The following is a 26,209-nucleotide window of genomic DNA, read 5'->3' as shown; positions in this document are numbered from 1 at the left end:
GGCACGAAACACCAACGCTTAGTTTTTTTTATCTTTTGCTCTTTGTGGCATTCTCAAATCTCGCGGCAGAAATAACGCATCTAGTGGTCCATGCACCTTAACTTTACCTGATTCGGAAAGCAACAATCAGCGCGAGCGATGCTTTCTTGGTGCGCGCAATGCTCCGATGTCTCGCTCTGACGGCGTCGCTGTCTTCAGCGCCCCGCGCGGCATCGGTTGGTCTTGGGCGGCAGCTTCCGGCAGCCGCTTTGCACACCTCAAAAAGTTCTAGCCACCCTAGCCGTACTGAAAGGAAGGGGAACGGCGCTATTTTACCGCTGCCTGTAAACGGCCCGTCCGCCGGGTGAATCCCCTGAGCCAGCGGACGAGTCGTTGGTGCCATTTCCGGTGTTCAGCAGCCGGTTTCTACACAGGGCGTACTTGTAGAGTTCGAAGTCTATCGCGGTTGTCATTAGCAGAAGTCGCGCCTAGAGATCCGGGAAGACGATGCGATCTCAGTGACAACGGTGAACGGTACGCAAGCGATTGCGCCCACGGTGGCGCCCTCCTGAAGTAAAAAACAAAAACCCAGTGGCGACGCGTAAAGTATTCACGGGCGCAGCGCGGTCTCAACCTCTTTATTTTTTCGCGCTCGCCGGTGTGTATGACCTAAGAAGGAGAGGCCTAACGTCATTTTGTAGAGATAGCTACATTACGATAGCATTTCGAGCCTTCAGCGTGGCGGCACCGTGGCTGGTGACGTGGTGCGGAGCAGCTGCCGGCGGCGCCGTGGCTGATCACGTGGTTCGTCACGTGGTTGGTCACGGGACCAGCCGCGTGGTGCGGAGCAGCGCCGGCGAAACCACGACACAGTGCTTCTAGAGCACTGAAACCGAGCTGCCGTAGTTGTGCGCAATCGCCGTGTTAAGTGGGACGAAGATGAAGAAGGAACGCCCAGCGAAACGGAGCGGCGAATGACTGACTTTGCAATTCAACTGAGCAAGTTCCACTCGGCCAGCTGTAGCTATCGCGTGACTCCAGCTTTAACCAAAGCTAAACCACCGCCATTTTTTTTTATTCGCCGATATCTTTCCTGTTGATCAAGCTAGGTCAAAACTTCTTGCTGTGAGGGGACGACGAGTGAAGGAATAATTATCGCCCATCTTCTTTACTTAGTAGATGTGTTTTCCTAGTCCCTATAATCAAAATATTTTTGATCGAATACTAGAAAAAAATTGAAAAGTGCAGTTTCTTCAATAATTTTTAACCCAATCCACAGACTCCAAAGACACTCATTTAAATGCTGAGGTGAAAAAAGGGAAAAGCTAATAACTCACCGGTTATTTTTTTAGCGCTCCACTGCGTTTGTAATGGGAAGGAGAAAGCTTCACAAGCCAGTGGGATGAGATCTGCGGATTCTACAAGTCCCCTCGCGTATGCTCTCAGGGATGGGATATCCTTGATCTCTAACGTCTCTGGCAGCAAGCCTTCAAGAACCTGTAGCGAAAGAATAAGGGGGGGGGGGGGGTGGAGGTGGTTGGTAATGGGAACAGAATTTCGATGGAAAGAAAAACGTGGCATATTCGACGCTATTATGGTTTTAAGAGCGAAGAGTTCCAGCACTGTAAGGATGCAGGAAATGATTGTGTTATCGCCTCCCCACACTACTCGTGGTCTGTCAGACGTACTGCAGAAAAAGTTGCCGGAATTATTCCAGTCTACTCAGGTTTTTTTTTTATCGAACAGCATAATAGCGAATACGGGGCTATTCGCCGCATCGGAATGAAACCTTAGCAGCGAGATATCTCGTCCACAATTTCAGGCTGAGCAAAATAATTCCATTTGTTTTAAGCTAAGGGCGGTTTGATTTGATTTCATTTGATTAATTTGTTTCCTTCCTGATATAGAAAAAGGAGCAAGAGCAAAAGGCGAAACGCCTGACGATGGCTCTTGCCCCGCATACAGTTTGTCACAAACGGTTATTTAACATAGCTTTAAGCGATAAGTTTCGCACCAAAATCTGCTGGGGGAAATAAGAAAATGTCACGTAGCACGGAGGGGAAAAAAGGTGAATAATTCATGTAACAAAAAATAGGTGTATGGAGCAAACAATAAACCGCACATGCCCACACAAAAGATTCTCTCTCTCTCTCTTTCACGTTGCTCAGCACATTAAGCGGAATGGTACTCTTGGTGCCGAAAGAACTTGCCACACCCTTGTCTCACCCAAACGCATTTACTTATTCAGAACACGAAGACCTGGGATTAGCAGAAAATTACTTTCACATTACCGATTAGAAATGTACAAGAGGCAGAGCTTGGCAGAAACTTTTATCTTTTTTTGTTATCTTCGTGTGAGCGTCGTACAACCGGCACCAATAGCAACCCATGCACGGCATAGGCGTGCAAGACCTAAATTTGAGAGTAATATAATTAACATTTCAGAGCAAATGCAGTAAAAAGATTGACAAATGCATGAAGAAATGAAAACGACTATGAATATTTAGAAAAGGGAATGGCGTAGTGACTGCCGCACTTCTCGGTGGACACATGAAGCGCGCCGTGACGGAAACAAGGAAGATGGGAGTGAAAGAAAAAAGAGAAAAAGATGTGCCATAGTGGAGGGCTCCGGAGTAATTGCGACCAGCTCATGTCCAACATTCTCGGAGATAGATTTTGAATATTGGAGTGTTGCAAGGCCCTGTTGCATTAATATTGAAGGCAAAGGTCTATGCTTCCAATGCGTAGCAAAATATTTGCTTTAAAGCCTTTCCATCGCTCGCATCGAGTTTTCAAGACTACCACAGAAAACAAACGGAAAGGTTTTACACGATAGCAATTACAATAACAGCAAACAAATGTAAGCCTGCCGACGGGGGATCTCCAGATTTATTGGTTTTTGCAGTGAACTCTTAAAATATACGAATTCGTGAAGCATTCCTGTGATAGGGTTAGCTGTTTATTTAGTAAGCGCTATTTGTTAGGGCGTGAGTGTGCCCGCATTTTGTAAAGTTGTTTCTAGCATCTGTGTATCATAGGTAGCATGTTGCTAAGAGCCCCTTATTTCAAAGAATAAGCGTGGAATAAACCACTGATGTACTGTTTTTCCCTCCATGTGTGACATGTGCATGTGTGATTGATTAATTTGCATTGCGTGGATGGTTGGTCAGGATACGTTTCTTGCATAATGACCTCATTGAGCATGTGCACTCATTCTGCTCAACTGCATATTCTATTGCTTTGTTACATTTGATTAGCGCGTCGCGAATTTAGCTTGGAGTATTAAGGAAGTAGAAATCTTGGCATGTTGATTTTGTACTTTACGTCTGACGTCTGCAGATGCAAGCAACATCGCAAGTACTTCATGTTAAAAGAAAGATACGTTATACCGAGCACATCATTTCTTCTATATTGACCTGAATAATTACTAGTGCCGAGTAATTTGTCATTCATTCAAAAATTCACGACTTCCCATGTGGCTTTCATATCTAGCTAGGAATTTTGACTGCAACCGTGACTCCAACTTCCAACAGCAGTTTTAAACGTGGAACACTAGAAAATGCAGCTGGCATTGAAGAATTTCTGACCTGAATCCTTCGTGAGGAATAGCCTCCAGCGCACTTGGATCAGAGTTTGGTGTGTGTTGGAAAAGAGAAAACTAAGGCTTTGCGATATTCAGGGCGATTCAGGCCGCAGAGTCGAACGCAGAAGCGAAAGGAATTCTCAATTGCTGCCACTTGTTCAACGCGCCGCGAAGGAATGGGCGCCGGAGGTCAAATTTTTTTTTCATATGCGAGGACCATGTCGCGAATTCGCGTTCCGCACGACACAGTAAAGAGGCTGTTCAAATTTACTTTTATTGTGACGCAAGGAAGACTTTTACGAGAGTAAACCCTCCGTCCTTGGCTTCTTTGCCATAGTAAAACAAGCGCCTCAGGTCCGCGGAAACCATCATCACTTAACTGTGCTCAGGTTCGAGCTCAGATTGTGCGAGCGCCTGCTTTCTCCGCACTGCGTTCGTTTAACCCCAGAACCTTCTAGGAACCAAAACCGGCGACGTCAGTGCACCTTGTTCGTTTCACCAACCATGCGGTGGATTTAGACCAGAAAGCTCAATTAGTCATAGAGTTTCTAATACAACTTAGACGGAAAGCTGGCGCCACCATCTACGCGAGTTTCTTAAAGAGCACTTCATCCACCTCGGGAATTCCATGAAGAGCGAGGGCTCGTGTATGGTTTGGATAATGTTACGCCAAAAGCGCGGATTGTAACTCGCAATTGAAAGTTGTGCCGCGATCCTCTCCTCTGCGCACAGATCAAGTTATTTCGATATTGCGTTCTCACTTCTTTGATACATTTAATGCGACTGAAGGAGGCGGATGAAGAAGAAAGGCAGGAGGTTGGCCGGAAGAATAGCCGGTTTGCTACCTTGCATGGGGAGAAAGGGGTGTGGGGATAAAAAGGTGAGGAGAAAAGAGAGTGCAGCCATCATCACTTAGCTGTGGATATTAGGCTGGTATGGAAACTTTCACAGCATTTCTTCGAGTTTTCCTCAAGAAGACTGCTACTCTTTAGGTAGAATCCCCGTTTTATACCCAAAAATAGGCAAGTCATGTACGGAACCTCGCCTTTCCGGCAATCCTGCGACCCTCCCTATTAAGTCATATTAACAAACTCTACGCAAAAAGTGACGACCGCCAGGACCTTGGCAGCCATTTCTTGTGATCTTCTACAGCAATCGCTTCTTGAGCCTCGTGGTCTTAATTCATGGCATAGTATGGTCAGCCTGGAAGGTGAGGTGTCGTCACAGGAGAAGATCATAGGAGTTTTGTTTCTAGAAGGCAATGGCCGGATTCTCCGACTAGTATTTGCGACGTAAATCTAGCGAGGGAAGGAAATGCTCAGGCCTCCTTTGTACAATGTTCTGGTGTCACCCACTGACGGCCAAGATTTAACTAAGAGCGAGGATCAGTGTGGGTTTGCGGGTGGACACGGAATCGCGTATGAGGTCGTGCCAATTCCGAGGATGGCACCTCTCGTCCCACCCGCCGCGGTGGCTCAGTGGTTAGGGCGCTCGACTACTGATCCAGAGTTCCCGGGTTCGAACCCGACCGCGGCGGCTGCGTTTTTATGGAGGAAAAACGCTAAGGCGTCCGTGTGCTGTGCGATGTCAGTGCACGTTAAAAATCCCCATGTGGTCGAAATTATTCCGGAGCCCTCCACTACGGCACCTCCTTCTTCCTGCCTTCTTTCACTCCCTCCTTTATCCCTTCCCTTACGGCGCGGTTCAGGTGTCCAACGATATATGAGACAGATACTGCGTCATTTCCGTTCCCCCAAACCAATTATTATTACCTCTCCTCTCTCCTCGTCCTTTCCCTCACCGGTGTTCTAAGAAGAGCTACGCTTGACTGGCGGGACAAGGGGTGCCATTAACAGCTACCGGTACACTAAACAGACAAGTCAATCAACCTACGTTGCTATACTTCGCCCAGCGTGGACTCTTCGTCATTGCGTCGTAGAGATGCATGAAGTAGGCGGTCCACTTGAAGAGCAACATGCACTCTCCTCCTGGAGCCATCAGCTTTTCTATATGGCGCATGGCGCGCCGCTGGTCCCTCACCCAGTGCAGCGTGGCGAACGAGTAGAGCCGCTGGAACTGGCCCTGTTCGCGTACGAACCCGTCTACATCATCGAGGATGTCCAGCTGGAGGTACTCGATCTTAGGATGCGAGTACTTTTCTTTGGCAGCTTTCAGCAAGACAGGAGACTGGTCGACGGCCACAAGTCTTCGGCAGGGTGGCAGCCGCGGCAGCAAGTAGCTAAAGTTGATGGGAAAAAAGAACGGCATCTTAGTTTCTGAAAAATTATAGGGTTTAACGTTCCAAATCGACTAAGGCTATGAAGGTCGCTGCAGCGAATGGCTCCGGAAATTATGACCACCTGGGGTTTTTAAGAGTGCACTGACATCACACATTACACGGGTCTCTAGAATTCGACCGCCGCAGCCGTAATGGAACTCTTGTCTTTCTGGTCAGCCTAGGATAGGATAGCTTTATTGACCTCTAGCGCAAGTGCTTTTATGCGGTTCAGATGAGTCCATCTCCGTAACCGTCGGTTCTCCCTATACCAGGGCTCCGCTGGATGCTGCCGTCGGCTGAGCTCGCCGTATCAGTCCGATCTGGTCACCGCGACATCCGAGCGCCATAACCACTGAGCCACCGCGGCCGCGTCATCGAAGTGCTGATTGCGCCCCAAATAGCGTCGATTGTCTCACACGGGAGCGTAAATGATTTATAAAAAAAGAAAGTTATTTCCATGCGGATTCTCGGCAACTAGGCTGGATTACTGATGCATTAATTTTGTATCGAATGTGTTGCCAGCGTCATCGGTGGTTAGGAACAACCGAAAAAAAAAGGTTGAAAAGAGTCGAGAGGGTTGTTTGCCTTGTTGAAGACGCGCTTCCTCAGAGCAAAAACGCTTTCGCGCTTACGCGCATGGCGCATGACAGTCGCCAGAGAACTATTCTCCAAACAGCGAAGTTTGAAACGTCCAGGAGCAGAGATATCTCGAAAGTTGCTCGCCGAACGCATTTCTATAGCTGCGCGACATCGAGCGATGAATACAGCAGGATACAGGCTATTGTTACTTTCAGTAGACATTGGGGCCAAGCTAAATTCTGCATGGGCAATTCCCTTGTGTTCAGTTTACTACCTGGAGACATTTCACTGCAAAATAGCCCAGTGCTTTCAGCCAGTCTCCATTATTTTAGAGATATCCAGTTCCTCCCACCGCAAGTTTTCCTCATTATGCAGTCTGTGATACTGAGTCCTTCTGAAGTGTCAGCATGCATTGCTAAAGTTTTGATTTGATTCAATGAAACTTGGTATGAGCGTCAGTTCTGTCATTGATCTGTGCTCGGATTCTGGCTCATTTCCTTTTGGCCGATGGCTCCTCACTGCCTGCCCTCGCTATATTTTAGCCTTTTACGGTCTTTAGCGAGTGTTTGTAGCTAACCACGACCGTGGCCTGCCGAGGGCGGCGCTGTCATCGGCAGTGCTCGCAGAGACCGAAAGTGCGCCGTGCGGGAGACGCGTGTCTTGTTTCTGCAAGACCTAGGAATCTATATTAACACGCTCCTCGGCAAAGATGCCCCTCGAGTCACGATCGCACGTGGCTTAATTTTTTTGTTCAGAAAAAGTGGATGTGTTTATTGAGAAGTAATTCGTTATTCTTAGCATATTTCTGCGTGTGCGATCATCTTGATGCGGGGCGCTGAGCTGTCCGTTTACTATATTATTTCTATTCAAGGAATCCCCTAGCGCTCGAAGTCATAAAAGGGGGGATGTACACCGATATCGAGAATTACAAGTGCAATAGTCAGACGATGGTACTATTCGAACAACACAAGGAACAGCCGTAAACGCAACAAATACTCGAACACACTTGCGCACAATGAATTATGAAATCTTAGGAAAATATCAATTTATGAATAAATGCATGAAACGTTGCCACAGATGCGCAGTCAACCGTGTTTTAGGCAGTTTGTTCCACACAGGTGTGAGATCTGGAAAGAAGGATTTCTGATAAGCGTTCGTTCGACATCTGATTTCTTGTAGCTTGAAAGCGTCATCACAACCTGCAGATACAAAATGTGGCAGGAGAACATTCACAGCTATATCAATCCCGGTTGTATCGAAACAGATGCGGTAGAATGTTTCTAATTTACTGCGCAAGCGCCTAGTTCTCAGAGGCTCCCAACCAAAAGATTCCTTCATAACTGACGGCCGACTTGGATTGTCCTAGCATTCGAGCGCTGTGGATTTTAACTCCTTGAGGGCGCACTCGTAGGTTGGCTTTCAATTCTTCCGGCGATGTCCCGGGGTCCACTCCGTGTATCACACCCCGGCGAGTGTCTTCCGGGACTGCCACGTAAGCATTTACTTCGTATGAGCTTTCCCCAAAAGTAAGACTGGAAATGCGTCTCACGTGTTGGGCGGCCATCTCGCTTGCCGTGCTCACTATTATGATGTTATGATTATGATGGTGCGAAGCCTGTTGATCAGATATTCTCCTTTACATTGGTGGTTGCATGCTACCGCTACGGCGCGGGCTACTTGATGAGTCTGGAGCGACTTGACTGCAAGCCCCTTCGGTCGCAGAATGATCTTGAAATCGTCTTTGAGGAGTGGTGGCAGCCTCGGCCTAGGCCGCCGTGGCGCTCCCTTCCCGTCGCTGTTCGAAGTAGCGGCAGCTGTCGCGCCAGCTGCCGGCGGAGCATTGGCCAGGGTTTTTCCGCCGAGGTCACCTTGAGCGGTCGGTGGAAAATTCCCGGGAGTGTTCCGTTCGTTCTTCCGGTCGTTTCACTACAAGGGCTGCAGGAAACGGTACCCCCCACCACATAAATCTCTCTCCAGGGAAGACGCCGTCGCCTGGAGGCTGCTACAGACGGGCTCATACCCGAATCTAAATACACTCAACAAAATACAACCCACACAATACACAGACAAATGCCCATGGTGCCACGAAACACCCACGCTGTATCACATTACGTAGGCCTGCCAGAAAATAGAGGTGGCACCAAAAATACCAAACCCGAGTGCGGAGCACTGGGAAGGAATGCTCTCCAGCGACCGTCAGGACGTCCAATTTGGGCTGATCCGGCGAGCACAGCTGGCAGCGGCATCCAGCGCAGCCCTGGACTAGGGGCAGACGACCATTGCTAAGAAGATGGAAGACACCATCCGACTCCGCCAAATTGCTCACCTACTCTCTAGAGCTCAATAAACGTTTTCCTTCCTTCCTTCCTTCCTTCCTTCCTTCCTTCCTTCCTTCCTTCCTTCCTTCCTTCCTTCCTTCCTTCCTTCCTTCCTTCCTTCCTTCCTTCCTTCCTTCCTGTGTTGAAAATTGTAGTCATTTCCGTCATTGTAGTAAGTAGGAGATAATAGACAGTTTTAGCTGTGCGTACGCAACGGCTTAGCGTACGCAAAGAGTTCTCGGGGTCGGTAGTGCGCATGCGCAGAACGCAAGCGCAAGCCCTGCGTCTTGCGTACGTACGCTAGCCAGCGGACTTTGCGTTGCGTGGCTTGCGTGGTTAACGTTGACAAGGTGGCGGCGCCCTTCTCGCACGCTTCGGAATAAATACATGTCGCCGCTGGATTCTCCGACGCAATAGCTCGCTGAAATGGTAGCGGTTCGCTTTTATTTTGCCTCCTCTTGCCCACACGTAGCGGTATAAGCGATAACTAACCCCTGTTTTACAGATAATTTGGCAGTTTTCAACCTCCTAGGCCTAACTAAATGCAGTGCCACTAGATGGCGCCACCGTTTACGCGTGCGCGTGAGGGACGCTACGGCACGGCCAACTGAAACTATACTTCTGACAGCGTAACGCACACAGCGCCGTAGCGCTTTGCGTACACAAGCACTTTCCTACGCACAGCTAGAACTGTGTAATGCACAAGCAACGAGGCTTGCTGGCGGGACTATTTGGGGCTTGGGAACAAGTTTCTAGAGGAAAACAGAAGCATACTTACTGGAGCGTGAGGTTTCCTGGGCCACACTCTACGTCTATAAACTGTTGCCCAACGCCAGCATCGCAGTGGGCCGCCAGGTGAAACGTGTCAAGAAGTTGCGCGACGACTTCCGCGTGAAGGTCGCCATTTTCGACAAAAATGTCCTCTCTTTCTTGTACAACGGCAGCGGCTTCCGTTTTCTGCGGGGTGTTCTCTTGCGATCCGGGCATCCTGTAATAACAATTGCAGAACTGCACTTGATCAGCTAAACCCATTCACTCCGCGATGGCAGTAAATGTGCAGAAACGAAGCAGTGTAGAAATAAAATATTTGAGGGGACACCAGAAAAATTGACCACTCCTGGGTGCCGTAAAATTTTCTAGATGCTTTTACAGGACAGTGCCAGCGGGCTTTCAATTTTGCAGTCAGTAAAGCTAAATTCAGACCACTTACGGGGTTTGCCACCAGATAAAATTGGTGGTGTCAGTAGACTGTGTCGACCACTTTGGCGAATAATATTGGTTCTCTTTCTCGTGTGGTAATCTTTATGGTTTAAAACTGCATCCCTCCTCCTGTTAGTAGGCAGCAATGAAGGACATTAAGCTGTACAGTCTGAGATCCTTTAGTGTGCTCCACGGATGTTTATCCAGACTATTGTTACATTCGGCCTGTATGAAATCCTGGCTACGGCTTTCATGCTAGGTAGCTGCGCTATATACAGGATGTGCCAGCTAACTTTAGCCATGGTTTAAAAATATGCCGCGGCCCCATAAGACAACGCGGCCAAATGCATGTTGCTGGCTACTGTATGGTGCAAATCGCACTGTCTTTCGTTTCTGCTTAATTACATCATTAGTCGAAATTAATTCAGCAACTACGCAAGCAAAGAAGTTAGGCAGGAAATTCTAAGCACAAAATTGCAGAACGTTCTGAAAACGTCCAATTACAGAGTTTCTCTAACTACCCATCTATTACGTATCAGTTTTTTTTCGCACACTGCAGGTGTGACTGCAGGTGTGTACGAAACGAAAAAGAAATGCCATTTGATATGATGGCTTGCGGGCCGCAATTGCAGAGCTCTCAAACGTTCGGCCTACAAACAAGGAGCTCATTGAGCCTGGTGTGGTGCTGCTTAAAAGGCCACAGGGCAGCGATGCAGGTGGTGGCTGTGCGAGTTACGCCAGCGCAAGCGGAGGGTGCTCAGAATCTCTGGCTCCGGACAGGCCGCCATTGGAATCTGAACCTGACAACGTTTAACGTTAGAACCTTATCTAGTGAGGCTAGCCTAGCAGTGCTGTTCGAGGAACTAGCGGGCGTTAAATGGGATGTCATAGGGCTTAGTGAAGTTAGGAGGACAGGGGAGGCGTATACAGTACTAAAGGACGGGCACATACTGTGTTATCGCGGATTAGTGGATAGACGAGAACTAGGTGTGGGATTCCTCATTAATCAGGATATAGCTGGCAACGTACAGGAGTTCTATATTATTAACGAAAGTGTGGCACCTATCATAATTAGGCTTAAGAAGAGGTACAGGCTGAAGGTGGTGCAGGCCTACGCGCCAACATCTAGTAATGATGACCAGACTGTTGAAAGCTTCTAAGAAGACGTGTAATCGGCAATGAACAAAGTAAAAAGACCGTTCACTGCACTGATGGGCGGCTTCAATGCGACAGTGGGTAAGAAGCAGGCTGGTGACCAGGCGCAGGCTACTATGGATAGGTTCTAGGAATAGCAGGGGAGAGTATGAGTGGAGTTCGCAGATAGAAATAACTCACGCATCATGAATACCTTCTTCCGCAAACGAGAGAACATGAAGTGGACCTGGAAGAGCCCTAATGGTGAGACTAAAAATGAAATTGACTTCATACTATGCGCTCCCCTTGTATCTTGCAGGATGTGGAGGTCCTCGGAAAGGTGCGCTGTAGCGACCACAGAATGGTAAGGTCTGGAATTAGCTTAGACTAGAAGAGTGAACAGAAAAAGCTAGTCAAGAGGAAGTCCATTAGCGAGCTAGCGGTAAGAGGGAAAATAGAAGAATTCAGGATATCGCTGCAGAACAGATATTCGGCTTTAACTGAGGAAGATGATATTAATGTTGATACAATGAATGATAATCTGACAGCTATCATTACGGAGTGCGCAGTAGAAGTAAGTGGTAGGGCGGTTCGACAGGATACCGGTAAGCTATCTGAGGAGACGAAAGATTTGTTTAAGAAACGTCAAAGCACGAGGGAATCTAAAAAGAATAGAACAAGCAGAGCTATCGAAGTTAATAAATAAGCGCTAGGTAGCCGACAAAAGGAAGTTTATTATGGAGAGAATCGAGCATGCTCTAAAGAACGGAGGTAACCTAAAAGCGGGGAAGAGGAAACTAGGAATAGGTAAAAACCTGATGTATGGTTTAAGAGACAAGGAGGGCAATGTCATTAGCAATATGTATAAGTTAGTTAATGTAGTCCAAAAGTTCTACACAAATCTATACAGTTGCCAGTGTAATTAGAACGTTAATGACAGTAGCGCACAGCAATGAGTCATCCTGCCAGTAACGAAAGAGGAAACAAAGAAAGCCTTAGGAGCAATGCAAAGGGGAAAAGCAGCCGGTTAGGATCTAGTAACAGCAGATCTGTTGAAAGACGGAGGGAAGATTCTGCTAGAAAAACTAGCCACCCTGTATACGCAATGCCTCATGAACTCGACCGTACCAGAAGCTTGGAAGAACGCAAATATATTCTTAATTAATGAGAAAGGAGATGCAAAGGATTTGAAAAACTGCCGACCAATGAGCTTATTGTCCGTTGTCTACAAGGTATTTACTAAGGTAATCGCTAATAGAGTCAGGGCAACCTTAGACTTTAATGAACCAAATGATCAGGCCGGCTTTCGTAAAGGGTATTCCACAATAGATCATATTCACACTATCAATCAGATGATAGAGAAATACGCAGAATATCAGGAACCCCTATATATAGCCTTCATTGATTATGAGAAAGTATATTGGAAACCTCAGCAGTTACTCGGGCATTGCGGAATCAGGGAGTAGATGAGCCTTATGTCAATATACTGGAAGATATATATAGGAACCGTACAGCTACCATAGTCCTCCATAAAGTCAGCAATACAATTCCAATAAAGAAGGGCGTCAGGCAAGGAGACACTATCTCGCCAATGCTATTCTCCGTCTGTTTACAGCAGGTATTCCGAGGCCTGACCTGGGAACAGTTGGGGATAAGAGTTCATGGAGAATACCTAAGTAATTTGCGATTCCTTGATGACATTCCTTGCCAAATCACTCAGGGGATGGGCTTCAAAGATTGATAATTGAGTTAGACAGGCAGAGCAGAACGGTGTGTCTAAAAATTAACGCGCAGAGAGCCAAAGTAATGTTCAACAGTCTAGCAAGGAAACAGCAGTTCACAATTGGCAACGACGTGCTGGAAGTGGTAAAGGAATAAGTCTACTTGGGGCAGGTAGTGACAACTTATCCGGATCATTAGATGGAAATAACTAGAAGGATAAGAATGGAGTGGAGCGCATATGGCCGGTTTTCTCAGATCATGAATTAGCAGGTTACCGATATTCCTCAAGAGAAATGTGTACAACGCTGTATCTTACCGGTACTCACCTACGGGGCAGAAACATGGAGGGTAACGAAAAGGGATCAGCTTAAGTTAAGGACCACACAGCGCGCCGTGTAAAGGAAAATGATAGGTGTAACGTTAAGAGACCGGAAGCGGGCACAGTGGGTGAGGGAACAAACGCGTGTTAATGACATCCTAGTAGAAATCAAGAGGAAGCAATGGGCTTGGGCAGGGCATGTACTGCGAAGGCAAGGTATCCGCTGGTTCTTAAGGGCAACAGAGTGAATTCCAAAAGAAGTCAAGCGTAGCAGGGGCCGGCAGAAGGTTAGGTGGGCGGATGAGATTAGGAAGTTTGCCGGCATACGGTTGGCGCAGCTGGCAAAGGACAGTGTTAATTGGAGAGACATGGGAGAGGCCTTTGCCCTGCAGCGGGTGTAGTTAGGCTGATGATGATGATGATGAAGCAATATGTGCTGCGTCTGCTTATCTGTATGATGAACCGGTCGCCGCAAGGAAAGCATACTGCTGGCGGAAATCGCACAGCCAGCTGCTGCGTCGCTGCCCTGTGGCCTTTTAATTGGCGGAACACCCGGCTAAATGATTTTTCGCTTGTACGCGGAATGTTTGAGAGCACTGCAATCACGATATACAAGAAGGCATGTCACGTGGTATTTTTTGTACGTAATAGCTACAAAGTTTGAAACTGCGCAGTCGGATGTTTTGTTTTCCGGAGCGTTCTGCAACTTTAAGATTAGAATTTTTTGACTAGCGTTGTTGATTCCGAAGTTGGTTAATTAATCTTGACTAATTGTACAATTAAGTAGATTGCAAAAACTAGTGACTTGCTGCATACAACAGCCAGCGAAATGCATTTGGCACGTCGTCTTCGAGTCCCTCGGCTTATTTTTAAATTCCGCCGCGGTGGCTCAGAGGCGGTCACCTGCTGATCGGAGAACCCGGGTTCGAGACCGACTTCGGCGGTCGCGTTTCGATGGAGGCGAAAAGCAAAGGCGCCCGTGTGCTGTCCGATGTGAGTGCACGTTAAAGATCCCCAGGTGGTCGAAATTAGTCAGGAGCCCTCCACTACGGCGCCTCTTTCTTCTATCAGTCCCTCAATTATGCCTTCCCTTACGGCGCGGTTCAGGTGTCCGCCGTAATGTGAGGCAGATACCGTGCCATTTCCTGTCCCCCAAAACGAATTTTCATTTCATTTTTTTATATTCTTAAACAATATCAAAAGTTAACAGGGACACCCTATACAATAAAATGCTAAGTTGAAACGCCACAACTGTATAAGTTTTTAAACGATCCCGTTTCCATTCTGGCACGGCAAGACATTGACGTTCTGTCTAGTACACGCGGGAGCCGATCACCTTCTCTAAACGAGTGATTGTTCATAAGCAAACTACGCGGAGTGAAGGAGAAAACTGCTGCTAAGACTTGAAGCCGCCTAAGGGAAATCTGCCAGTATACTTCACTCGCTTGGCAATCTGCGGGCCTCAGTCCACAAGCCTGGAATTCGAAACTTAGCACCTGCTGCATATCTCATAAAATTGTCAAAAATAAAAGTACATTTGCTCTTTAGAAAAGCTGGTCGAGATATCGTCGGCATATTTGATTACTATCCAAGTGCACGTGATGCACATTTCAACAGGACGCCATTGGAGAGTACTGTCTGAACAGATGCTCCCGCTTCACTGCGGCTATGCTTGAGGCTAGCCCACTTTCGCCTGGGTGCCATCTCAATTGACAACTGTCAGCCGGTTTCAAAGCAGCTGGAAAGAAATATCGACAAGGGCAATGGCGTGTCATAGCATCTGAATACGTCCTGTATAAACAACTAATTCAAGAAGAACAAAAAACTTTGCTGATTGGATTGCGTGCATGGCTTTCTAGCAAGAAGAGAAAGAACATAAAAAGTTGGGACAGCAGTTAATTAAAACGCGAGATTGATAAAGCGGTTGGTAGAAGAAGGTCAAGTGCTTGTTTGCAAAATATAGGCAATATTATGCACAGAGCGATGGTAGAAGAAAAAAAAAGAGTAATTACAGACAGAAAACTACTTTGAGCGAACGAGAGTTTCCAAGCGTTATTGGCCTTGAATTCGAGCAAGCATGTTGGAATGGCAGATGGGAACTGATTTCATATTCAGCAGCTCCGCATGACCCGCCGCGGTGGCTCAGTGGTTAAGGCGCTCGGCTACTGATAAGGAGTTCCCGGGTTCGAACACGACCGCGGCGGCTGCGTTTTTATGGAGGCAAAACGCTAAGGCGCCCGTTTGCTGTGCGATGTGAGTGCACGTTAAAGATCCCCAGGTGGTTTAAATTAACCCGGAGCCCTCCACTACGGCACCTCTTTCTTCCTTTCTTCTTTCACTCCCTCCCTTATCCCTTCCCTTATGGCGCGGTTCAGGTGTCCAACGATAAATGAGACAGATACTGCGCCATTTCCTTTCCCCCCCAAAAACCAATTATTATTATGCGTCTCACGTGTTGGGCGGCCATCTCGCTTGCCGTGCTCACTATTATGATGTTGGAACCGGTGCGAAGCCTGTTGATCAGATATTCTCCTTTACATTGGTGGTTGCATGCTACCGCTACGGCGCGGGCTACTTGATGAGTCTGGAGCGACTTGACTGCAAGTCCCTTCGGTCGCAGAATGATCTTGAAATCGTCTTTGGGTAGTGGTGGCAGCCTCGGCCTAGGCCGCCGCGGCGCTCCCTTCCCGTCGCTGTTCGAAGTAGCGGCAGCTGTCGCGCCAGCTGCCGGCGGAGCATTGGCCAGTGTTTTTCCGCCGAGGTCACCTTGAGCGGTCGGTGGAAAATTCCCGGGAGTGTTCCGTTCGTTCTTCCGGTCGTTTCACTACAAGGGCTGCAGGAAACGGTACCCCCCACCACATAAATCTCTCTCCAGGGAAGACGCCGTCGCCTATAGGCTGCTACAGACGGGCTCATACCCGAATCTAAATACACTCAACAAAATACAACCCACACAATACACAGACAAATGCCCATGGTGCCACGAAACACCCACGCTCTATCACAGTACGTAGGCCTGCCAGAAAATAGAGGTGGCACCGAAAATACCAAACCCGAGTGCGGAGCACTGGAAGGAATGCTCTCCAGCGACCGTCAGGACGTCCAACTTGGGCTGATCCGGCGAGCACAGCTGGCAGCGGCATCCAGCGCAGCCCTGGACTAGGGGCAGACGACCATTGCTAAGAAGATGGAAGAAACCATCCGATTCCGCCAAATTAGCTCACCTACTCTCTAGAGCTCAATAAACGTTTTCCTTCCTTCCTTCCTTCCTTCCTTCCTTCCTTCCTTCCTTCCTTCCTTCCTTCCTTCCTTCCTTCCTTCCTTCCTTCCTTCCTTCCTTCCTTCCTTCCTTCCTTCCTTCCTGTGTTGAAAATTGTAGTCATTTCCGTCATTGTAGTAAGTAGGAGATAATAGACAGTTTTAGCTGTGCGTACGCAACGGCTTAGCTTACGCAAAGAGTTCTCGGGGTCAGTAGTGCGCATGCGCAGAACGCAAGCGCAAGCCCTGCGTCTTGCGTACGTACGCTAGCCAGCGGACTTTGCGTTGCGTGGCTTGCGTGGTTAACGTTGACAAGGTGGCGGCGCCCTTCTCGCACGCTTCGGAATAAATACATGTCGCCGCTGGATTCTCCGACGCAATAGCTCGCTGAAATGGTAGCGGTTCGCTTTTATTTTGCCTCCTCTTGCCCACACGTAGCGGTATAAGCGATAACTAACCCCTGTTTTACAGATAATTTGGCAGTTTTCAACCTCCTAGGCCTAACTAAATGCAGTGCCACTAGATGGCGCCACCGTTTATGCGTGCGCGTGAGGGACGCTACGGCACGGCCAACTGAAACTATACTTCTGACAGCGTAACGCACACAGCGCCGTAGCACTTTGCGTACACAAGCACTTGCCTACGCACAGCTAGAACTGTGTAATGCACAAGCAACGAGGCTTGCTGGCGGGACTATTTGGGTCTTGGAAACAAGTTTCTAGAGGAAAACAGAAGCATACTTACTGGAGCGTGAGGTTTCCTGGGCCACACCCTACGTCTATAAACTGTTGCCCAACGCCAGCATCGCAGTGGGCCGCCAGGTGAAACGTGTCAAGAAGTTGCGCGACGACTTCCGCGTGACGGTCGGCATTTTCGACAAAAATGTCCTCTCTTTCTTGTACAACGGCAGCGGCTTCCGTTTTCTGCGGGGTGTTCTCTTGCGATCCGGGCATCCTGTAATAACAATTGCAGAACTGCACTTGATCAGCTAAACCCATTCACTCCGCGATGGCAGTAAATGTGCAGAAACGAAGCAGTGTAGAAATAAAATATTTGAGGGGACACCAGAAAAATTGACCACTCCTGGGTGCCGTAAAATTTTCTAGATGCTTTTACAGGACAGTGCCAGCGGGCTTTCAATTTTGCAGTCAGTAAAGCTAAATTCAGACCACTTACGGGGTTTGCCACCAGATAAAATTGGTGGTGTCAGTAGACTGTGTCGACCACTTTGGCGAATAATATTGGTTCTCTTTCTCGTGTGGTAATCTTTATGGTTTAAAACTGCATCCCTCCTCCTGTTAGTAGGCAGCAATGAAGGACATTAAGCTGTACAGTCTGAGATCCTTTAGTGTGCTCCACGGATGTTTATCCAGACTATTGTTACATTCGGCCTGTATGAAATCCTGGCTACGGCTTTCATGCTAGGTAGCTGCGCTATATACAGGATGTGCCAGCTAACTTTAGCCATGGTTTAAAAATATGCCGCGGCCCCATAAGACAACGCGGCCAAATGCATGTTGCTGGCTACTGTATGGTGCAAATCGCACTGTCTTTCGTTTCTGCTTAATTACATCATTAGTCGAAATTAATTCAGCAACTACGCAAGCAAAGAAGTTAGGCAGGAAATTCTAAGCACAAAATTGCAGAACGTTCTGAAAACGTCCAATTACAGAGTTTCTCTAACTACCCATCTATTACGTATCAGTTTTTTTTCGCACACTGCAGGTGTGACTGCAGGTGTGTACGAAACGAAAAAGAAATGCCATTTGATATGATGGCTTGCGGGCCGCAATTGCAGAGCTCTCAAACGTTCGGCCTACAAACAAGGAGCTCATTGAGCCTGGTGTGGTGCTGCTTAAAAGGCCACAGGGCAGCGATGCAGGTGGTGGCTGTGCGAGTTACGCCAGCGCAAGCGGAGGGTGCTCAGAATCTCTGGCTCCGGACAGGCCGCCATTGGAATCTGAACCTGACAACGTTTAACGTTAGAACCTTATCTAGTGAGGCTAGCCTAGCAGTGCTGTTCGAGGAACTAGCGGGCGTTAAATGGGATGTCATAGGGCTTAGTGAAGTTAGGAGGACAGTACTAAAGGACGGGCACATACTGTGTTATCGCGGATTAGTGGATAGACGAGAACTAGGTGTGGGATTCCTCATTAATCAGGATATAGCTGGCAACGTAGAGGAGTTCTATATTATTAACGAAAGTGTGGCACCTATCATAATTAGGCTTAAGAAGAGCTACAGGCTGAAGGTGGTGCAGGCCTACGCGCCAACATCTAGTAATGATGACCAGACTGTTGAAAGCTTCTAAGAAGACGTGTAATCGGCAATGAACAAAGTAAAAAGACAGTTCACTGCATTGATGGGCGGCTTCAATGCGACAGTGGGTAAGAAGCAGGCTGGTGACCAGGCGCAGGCTACTATGGGATAGGTTCTAGGAATAGCAGGGGAGAGTATGAGTGGAGTTCGCAGATAGAAATAACTCACGCATCATGAATACCTTCTTCCGCAAACGAGAGAACATGAAGTGGACCTGTAAGAGCCCTAATGGTGAGACTAAAAATGAAATTGACTTCATACTATGCGCTCCCCTTGTATCTTGCAGGATGTGGAGGTCCTCGGAAAGGTGCGCTGTAGCGACCACAGAATGGTAAGGTCTGTAATTAGCTTAGACTAGAAGAGTGAACAGAAAAAGCTAGTTAAGAGGAAGTCCATTAGCGAGCTAGCGGTAAGAGGGAAAATAGAAGAATTCAGGATATCGCTGCAGAACAGATATTCAGCTTTAACTGAGGAAGATGATATTAATGTTGATACAATGAATGATAATCTGACAGCTATCATTACGGAGTGTGCAGTAGAAGTAAGTGGTAGGGCGGTTCGACAGGATACCGGTAAGCTATCTGAGGAGACGAAAGATCTCTTTAAGAAACGTCAAAGCACGAGGGAATCTATAAAGAATAGAACTAGCAGAGCTATCGAAGTTAATAAATAAGCGCTAGGTAGCCGACAAAAGGAAGTTTATTATGGAGAGAATCGAGCATGCTCTAAAGAACGGAGGTAGCCTAAAAGCGGGGAAGAGGAAACTAGGAATAGGTAAAAACCTGATGTATGGTTTAAGAGACAAGCAGGGCAATGTCATTAGCAATATGTATAAGTTAGTTTATGTAGTCCAAAAGTTCTACACAAATCTATACAGTTGCCAGTGTAATTAGAACGTTAATGACAGTAGCGCACAGCAATGGGTCATCCTGCCAGTAACGAAAGAGGAAACAAAGAAAGCCTTAGGAGCAATGCAAAGGGGAAAAGCAGCCGGTGAGGATCTAGTAACAGCAGATCTGTTGAAAGACGGAGGGAACATTCTGCTAGAAAAACTAGCCACCCTGTATACACAATGCCTCATGAACTCGACCGTACCAGAAGCTTGGAAGAACGCAAATATATTCTTAATTATTGAGAAAGGAGATGCAAATGATTTGAAAAACTGCCGACCAATGAGCTTATTGTCCGTTGTCTACAAGGTATTTACTAAGGTAATCGCTAATAGATTCAGGGCAACCTTAGACTTTAATGAACCAAATGATCAGGCCGGCTTTCGTAAAGGGTATTCCACAATAGATCATATTCACACTATCAATCAGATGATAGAGAAATGCGCAGAATATCAGGAACCCCTATATATAGCCTTCATTGATTATGAGAAAGTATATTGGAAACCTCAGCAGTTACTCGGGCATTGCGGAATCAGGGAGTAGATGAGCCTTATGTCAATATACTGGAAGATATATATAGGAACCGTACAGCTACCATAGTCCTCCATAAAGTCAGCAATAAAATTCCAATAAAGAAGGGCGTCAGGCAAGGAGACACTATCTCGCCAATGCTATTCTCCGTCTGTTTACAGCAGGTATTCCGAGGCCTGACTTGGGAACAGTTGGGGATAAGAGTTCATGGAGAATACCTAAGTAATTTGCGATTCCTTGATGACATTCCTTGCCAAATCACTCAGGAGATGGGCTTCAAAGAATGATAAATGAGTTAGACAGGCAGAGCAGAACGGTATGTCTAAAAATTAACGTGCAGAGAGCCAAAGTAATGTTCAACAGTCTAGGAAGGAAACAGCAGTTCACAATTGGCAACGACGTGCTGGAAGTGGTAAAGGAATAAGTCTACTTGGGGCAGGTAGTGACAACTTATCCGGATCATTAGATGGAAATAACTAGAAGGATAAGAATGGAGTGGAGCGCATATGGCCGGTTTTCTCAGATCATGAATTAGCAGGTTACCAATATTCCTCAAGAGAAATGTGTACAACGCTGTATCTTACCGGTACTCACCTACGGGGCAGAAACATGGAGGGTAACGAAAAGGGATCAGCTTAAGTTAAGGACCACACAGCGCGCCGTGTAAAGGAAAATGATAGGTGTAACGTTAAGAGACCGGAAGCGGGCACAGTGGGTGAGGTAACAAACGCGTGTTAATGACATCCTAGTAGAAATCAAGAGGAAGCAATGGGCTTGGGCAGGGCATGTACTGCGAAGGCAAGGTATCCGCTGGTTCTTAAGGGCAACAGAGTGAATTCCAAAAGAAGGCAAGCGTAGCAGGGGCCGGCAGAAGGTTAGGTGGGCGGATGAGATTAGGAAGTTTGCCGGCATACGGTTGGCGCAGCTGGGAAAGGACAGTGTTAATTGGAGAGACATGGGAGAGGCCTTTGCCCTGCAGCGGGTGTAGTTAGGCTGATGATGATGATGATGATGAAGCAATATGTGCTGCGTCTGCTTATCTGTATCATGAACCGGTCGCCGCAAGGTAAGCATACTGCTGGCGGAAATCGCACAGCCAGCTGCTGCGTCGCTGCCCTGTGGCCTTTTAATTGGCAGAACACCCGGCTAAATGATTTTTCGCTTGTACGCGGAATGTTTGAGAGCACTGCAATCACGATATACAAGAAGGCATATCACGTGGTATTTTTTGTACGTAATAGCTACAAAGTTTGAAACTGCGCAGTCGGATGTTTTGTTTTCCGGAGCGTTGTGCAACTTTAAGATTAGAATTTTTTGACTAGCGTTGTTGATTCCGAAGTTGGTTAATTAATCTTGACTAATTGTACAATTAAGTAGATTACAAAAACTAGTGACTTGCTGCATACAATAGCCAGCGAAATGCATTTGGCACGTCGTCTTCGAGTCCCTCGGCTTATTTTTAAATTCCGCCGCGGTGGCTCAGAGGCGGTCACCTGCTGATCGGAGAACCCGGGTTCGAGACCGACTTCGGCGGTCGCGTTTCGATGGAGGCGAAAAGCAAAGGCGCCCGTGTGCTGTCCGATGTGAGTGCACGTTAAAGATCCCCAGGTGGTCGAAATTAGTAAGGAGCCCTCCACTACGGCGCCTCTTTCTTCTATCAGTCCCTCAATTATGCCTTCCCTTACGGCGCGGTTCAGGTGTCCGCCGTAATGTGAGGCAGATACCGTGCCATTTCCTGTCCCCCAAAACGAATTTTCATTTCATTTTTTTGTATTCTTAAACAATATCAAAAGTTAACAGGGACACCCTATACAATAAAATGCTAAGTTGAAACGCCACAACTGTATAAGTTTTTAAACGATCCCGTTTCCATTCTGGCACGGCAAGACATTGACGTTCTGTCTAGTACACGCGGGAGCCGATCACCTTCTCTAAACGAGTGATTGTTCATAAGCAAACTACGCGGAGTGAAGGAGAAAACTGCTGCTAAGACTTGAAGCCGCCTAAGGGAAATCTGCCAGTATACTTCACTCGCTTGTCAATCTGCGGGCCTCAGTCCACAAGCCTGGAATTCGAATCTTAGCACCTGCTGCATATCTCATAAAATTGTCAAAAATAAAAGTACATTTGCTCTTTAGAAAAGCTGGTCGAGATATCGTCGGCATATTTGATTACTATCCAAGTGCACGTGATGCACATTTCAACAGGACGCCATTGGAGAGTACTGTCTGAACAGATGCTCCCGCTTCACTGCGGCTATGCTTGAGGCTAGCCCACTTTCGCCTGGGTGCCATCTCAATTGACAACTGTCAGCCGGTTTCAAAGCAGCTGGAAAGAAATATCGACAAGGGCAATGGCGTGTCATAGCATCTGAATACGTCCTGTATAAACAACTAATTCAAGAAGAACAAAAACTTTGCTGATTGGATTGCGTTCATGGCTTTCTAGCAAAAAGAAAAAGAACATAAAAAGTTGGGACAGCAGTTAATTAAAACGCGAGATTGATAAAGCGGTTGGTAGCAGAAGCTTAAGTGCTTGTTTGCAAAATATAGGCAATATTATGCAAAGAGCGATGGTAGAAGAAAAAAAAAGAGTAATTACAGACAGAAAACTACTTTGAGCGAACGAGAGTTTCCAAGCGTTATTGGCCTTGAATTCGAGCAAGCATGTTGGAATGGCAGATGGGAACTGATTTCATATTCAGCAGCTCCGCATGACCCGCCGCGGTGGCTCAGTGGTTAAGGCGCTCGGCTACTGATAAGGAGTTCCCGGGTTCGAACACGACCGCGGCGGCTGCGTTTTTATGGAGGCAAAACGCTAAGGCGCCCGTTTGCTGTGCGATGTGAGTGCACGTTAAAGATCCCCAGGTGGTTTAAATTAACCCGGAGCCCTCCACTACGGCACCTCTTTCTTCCTTTCTTCTTTCACTCCCTCCCTTATCCCTTCCCTTATGGCGCGGTTCAGGTGTCCAACGATAAATGAGACAGATACTGCGCCATTTCCTTTCCCCCCCCAAAAACCAATTATTATTATGCGTCTCACGTGTTGGGCGGCCATCTCGCTTGCCGTGCTCACTATTATGATGTTGGAACCGGTGCGAAGCCTGTTGATCAGATATTCTCCTTTACATTGGTGGTTGCATGCTACCGCTACGGCGCGGGCTACTTGATGAGTCTGGAGCGACTTGACTGCAAGTCCCTTCGGTCGCAGAATGATCTTGAAATCGTCTTTGGGTAGTGGTGGCAGCCTCGGCCTAGGCCGCCGCGGCGCTCCCTTCCCGTCGCTGTTCGAAGTAGCGGCAGCTGTCGCGCCAGCTGCCGGCGGAGCATTGGCCAGTGTTTTTCCGCCGAGGTCACCTTGAGCGGTCGGTGGAAAATTCCCGGGAGTGTTCCGTTCGTTCTTCCGGTCGTTTCACTACAAGGGCTGCAGGAAACGGTACCCCCCACCACATAAATCTCTCTCCAGGGAAGACGCCGTCGCCTATAGGCTGCTACAGACGGGCTCATACCCGAATCTAAATACACTCAACAAAATACAACCCACACAATACACAGACAAATGCCCATGGTGCCACGAAACACCCACGCTCTATCACAGTACGTAGGCCTGCCAGAAAATAGAGGTGGCACCGAAAATACCAAACCCGAGTGCGGAGCACTGGAAGGAATGCTCTCCAGCGACCGTCAGGACGTCCAACTTGGGCTGATCCGGCGAGCACAGCTGGCAGCGGCATCCAGCGCAGCCCTGGACTAGGGGCAGACGACCATTGCTAAGAAGATGGAAGAAACCATCCGATTCCGCCAAATTAGCTCACCTACTCTCTAGAGCTCAATAAACGTTTTCCTTCCTTCCTTCCTTCCTTCCTTCCTTCCTTCCTTCCTTCCTTCCTTCCTTCCTTCCTTCCTTCCTTCCTTCCTTCCTTCCTTCCTTCCTTCCTTCCTTCCTTCCTTCCTTCCTTCCTTCCTTCCTGTGTTGAAAATTGTAGTCATTTCCGTCATTGTAGTAAGTAGGAGATAATAGACAGTTTTAGCTGTGCGTACGCAACGGCTTAGCTTACGCAAAGAGTTCTCGGGGTCAGTAGTGCGCATGCGCAGAACGCAAGCGCAAGCCCTGCGTCTTGCGTACGTACGCTAGCCAGCGGACTTTGCGTTGCGTGGCTTGCGTGGTTAACGTTGACAAGGTGGCGGCGCCATTCTCGCACGCTTCGGAATAAATACATGTCGCCGCTGGATTCTCCGACGCAATAGCTCGCTGAAATGGTAGCGGTTCGCTTTTATTTTGCCTCCTCTTGCCCACACGTAGCGGTATAAGCGATAACTAACCCCTGTTTTACAGATAATTTGGCAGTTTTCAACCTCCTAGGCCTAACTAAATGCAGTGCCACTAGATGGCGCCACCGTTTATGCGTGCGCGTGAGGGACGCTACGGCACGGCCAACTGAAACTATACTTCTGACAGCGTAACGCACACAGCGCCGTAGCACTTTGCGTACACAAGCACTTGCCTACGCACAGCTAGAACTGTGTAATGCACAAGCAACGAGGCTTGCTGGCGGGACTATTTGGGTCTTGGAAACAAGTTTCTAGAGGAAAACAGAAGCATACTTACTGGAGCGTGAGGTTTCCTGGGCCACACCCTACGTCTATAAACTGTTGCCCAACGCCAGCATCGCAGTGGGCCGCCAGGTGAAACGTGTCAAGAAGTTGCGCGACGACTTCCGCGTGACGGTCGGCATTTTCGACAAAAATGTCCTCTCTTTCTTGTACAACGGCAGCGGCTTCCGTTTTCTGCGGGGTGTTCTCTTGCGATCCGGGCATCCTGTAATAACAATTGCAGAACTGCACTTGATCAGCTAAACCCATTCACTCCGCGATGGCAGTAAATGTGCAGAAACGAAGCAGTGTAGAAATAAAATATTTGAGGGGACACCAGAAAAATTGACCACTCCTGGGTGCCGTAAAATTTTCTAGATGCTTTTACAGGACAGTGCCAGCGGGCTTTCAATTTTGCAGTCAGTAAAGCTAAATTCAGACCACTTACGGGGTTTGCCACCAGATAAAATTGGTGGTGTCAGTAGACTGTGTCGACCACTTTGGCGAATAATATTGGTTCTCTTTCTCGTGTGGTAATCTTTATGGTTTAAAACTGCATCCCTCCTCCTGTTAGTAGGCAGCAATGAAGGACATTAAGCTGTACAGTCTGAGATCCTTTAGTGTGCTCCACGGATGTTTATCCAGACTATTGTTACATTCGGCCTGTATGAAATCCTGGCTACGGCTTTCATGCTAGGTAGCTGCGCTATATACAGGATGTGCCAGCTAACTTTAGCCATGGTTTAAAAATATGCCGCGGCCCCATAAGACAACGCGGCCAAATGCATGTTGCTGGCTACTGTATGGTGCAAATCGCACTGTCTTTCGTTTCTGCTTAATTACATCATTAGTCGAAATTAATTCAGCAACTACGCAAGCAAAGAAGTTAGGCAGGAAATTCTAAGCACAAAATTGCAGAACGTTCTGAAAACGTCCAATTACAGAGTTTCTCTAACTACCCATCTATTACGTATCAGTTTTTTTTCGCACACTGCAGGTGTGACTGCAGGTGTGTACGAAACGAAAAAGAAATGCCATTTGATATGATGGCTTGCGGGCCGCAATTGCAGAACTCTCAAACGTTCGGCCTACAAACAAGGAGCTCATTGAGCCTGGTGTCGTGCCGCTTAAAAGGCCACAGGGCAGCGATGCAGGTGGTGGCTGTGCGAGTTACGCCAGCGCAAGCGGAGGGTGCTCAGAATCTCTGGCTCCGGACAGGCCGCCATTGGAATCTGAACCTGACAACGTTTAACGTTAGAGCCTTATCTAGTGAGGCTAGCCTAGCAGTGCTGTTCGAGGAACTAGCGGGCGTTAAATGGGATGTCATAGGGCTTAGTGAAGTTAGGAGGACAGTACTAAAGGACGGGCACATACTGTGTTATCGCGAATTAGTGGATAGACGAGAACTAGGTGTGGGATTCCTCATTAATCAGGATATAGCTGGCAACGTAGAGGAGTTCTATATTATTAACGAAAGTGTGGCACCTATCATAATTAGGCTTAAGAA

The 26,209-nt window shown here is 47.6% G+C and overlaps 2 protein-coding genes across 9 annotated transcripts in view; one reads left to right on the top strand and one right to left on the bottom strand.

The window, feature by feature from the left end:
- The window catches only part of LOC144101771 (juvenile hormone acid O-methyltransferase-like), a 282,036-nt gene that overhangs the window by 186,649 nt on the left and 69,178 nt on the right, over positions 1 to 26,209 (top strand). The window lies entirely within an intron of this gene.
- Positions 1 to 26,209, bottom strand: part of LOC144101768 (uncharacterized) — a 106,719-nt gene that overhangs the window by 73,473 nt on the left and 7,037 nt on the right. For 2 of the 4 annotated variants that reach the window (XM_077634957.1, XM_077634956.1), the window contains 5 exons: positions 24,719 to 24,928; positions 17,115 to 17,324; positions 9,516 to 9,725; positions 5,456 to 5,801; positions 1,317 to 1,476 (listed from right to left, as the gene is read on the bottom strand). In XM_077634957.1, coding sequence (XP_077491083.1) covers positions 1,317 to 1,476; positions 5,456 to 5,801; positions 9,516 to 9,725; positions 17,115 to 17,324; positions 24,719 to 24,927 — 1,135 coding nt within the window. In that variant the 5' untranslated portion in view covers position 24,928. The remainder of the gene's footprint in view (positions 1 to 1,316; positions 1,477 to 5,455; positions 5,802 to 9,515; positions 9,726 to 17,114; positions 17,325 to 24,718; positions 24,929 to 26,209) is intronic. The other 2 variants (XM_077634958.1, XM_077634959.1) reach the window with 2 other exon arrangements.

The sequence above is a fragment of the Amblyomma americanum genome, chromosome 8 (genome assembly GCF_052857255.1).
Source record: "Amblyomma americanum isolate KBUSLIRL-KWMA chromosome 8, ASM5285725v1, whole genome shotgun sequence".
Classification (NCBI taxonomy): domain Eukaryota; kingdom Metazoa; phylum Arthropoda; class Arachnida; order Ixodida; family Ixodidae; genus Amblyomma; species Amblyomma americanum.
This window is presented reverse-complemented; position numbering and strand designations above follow the sequence as displayed.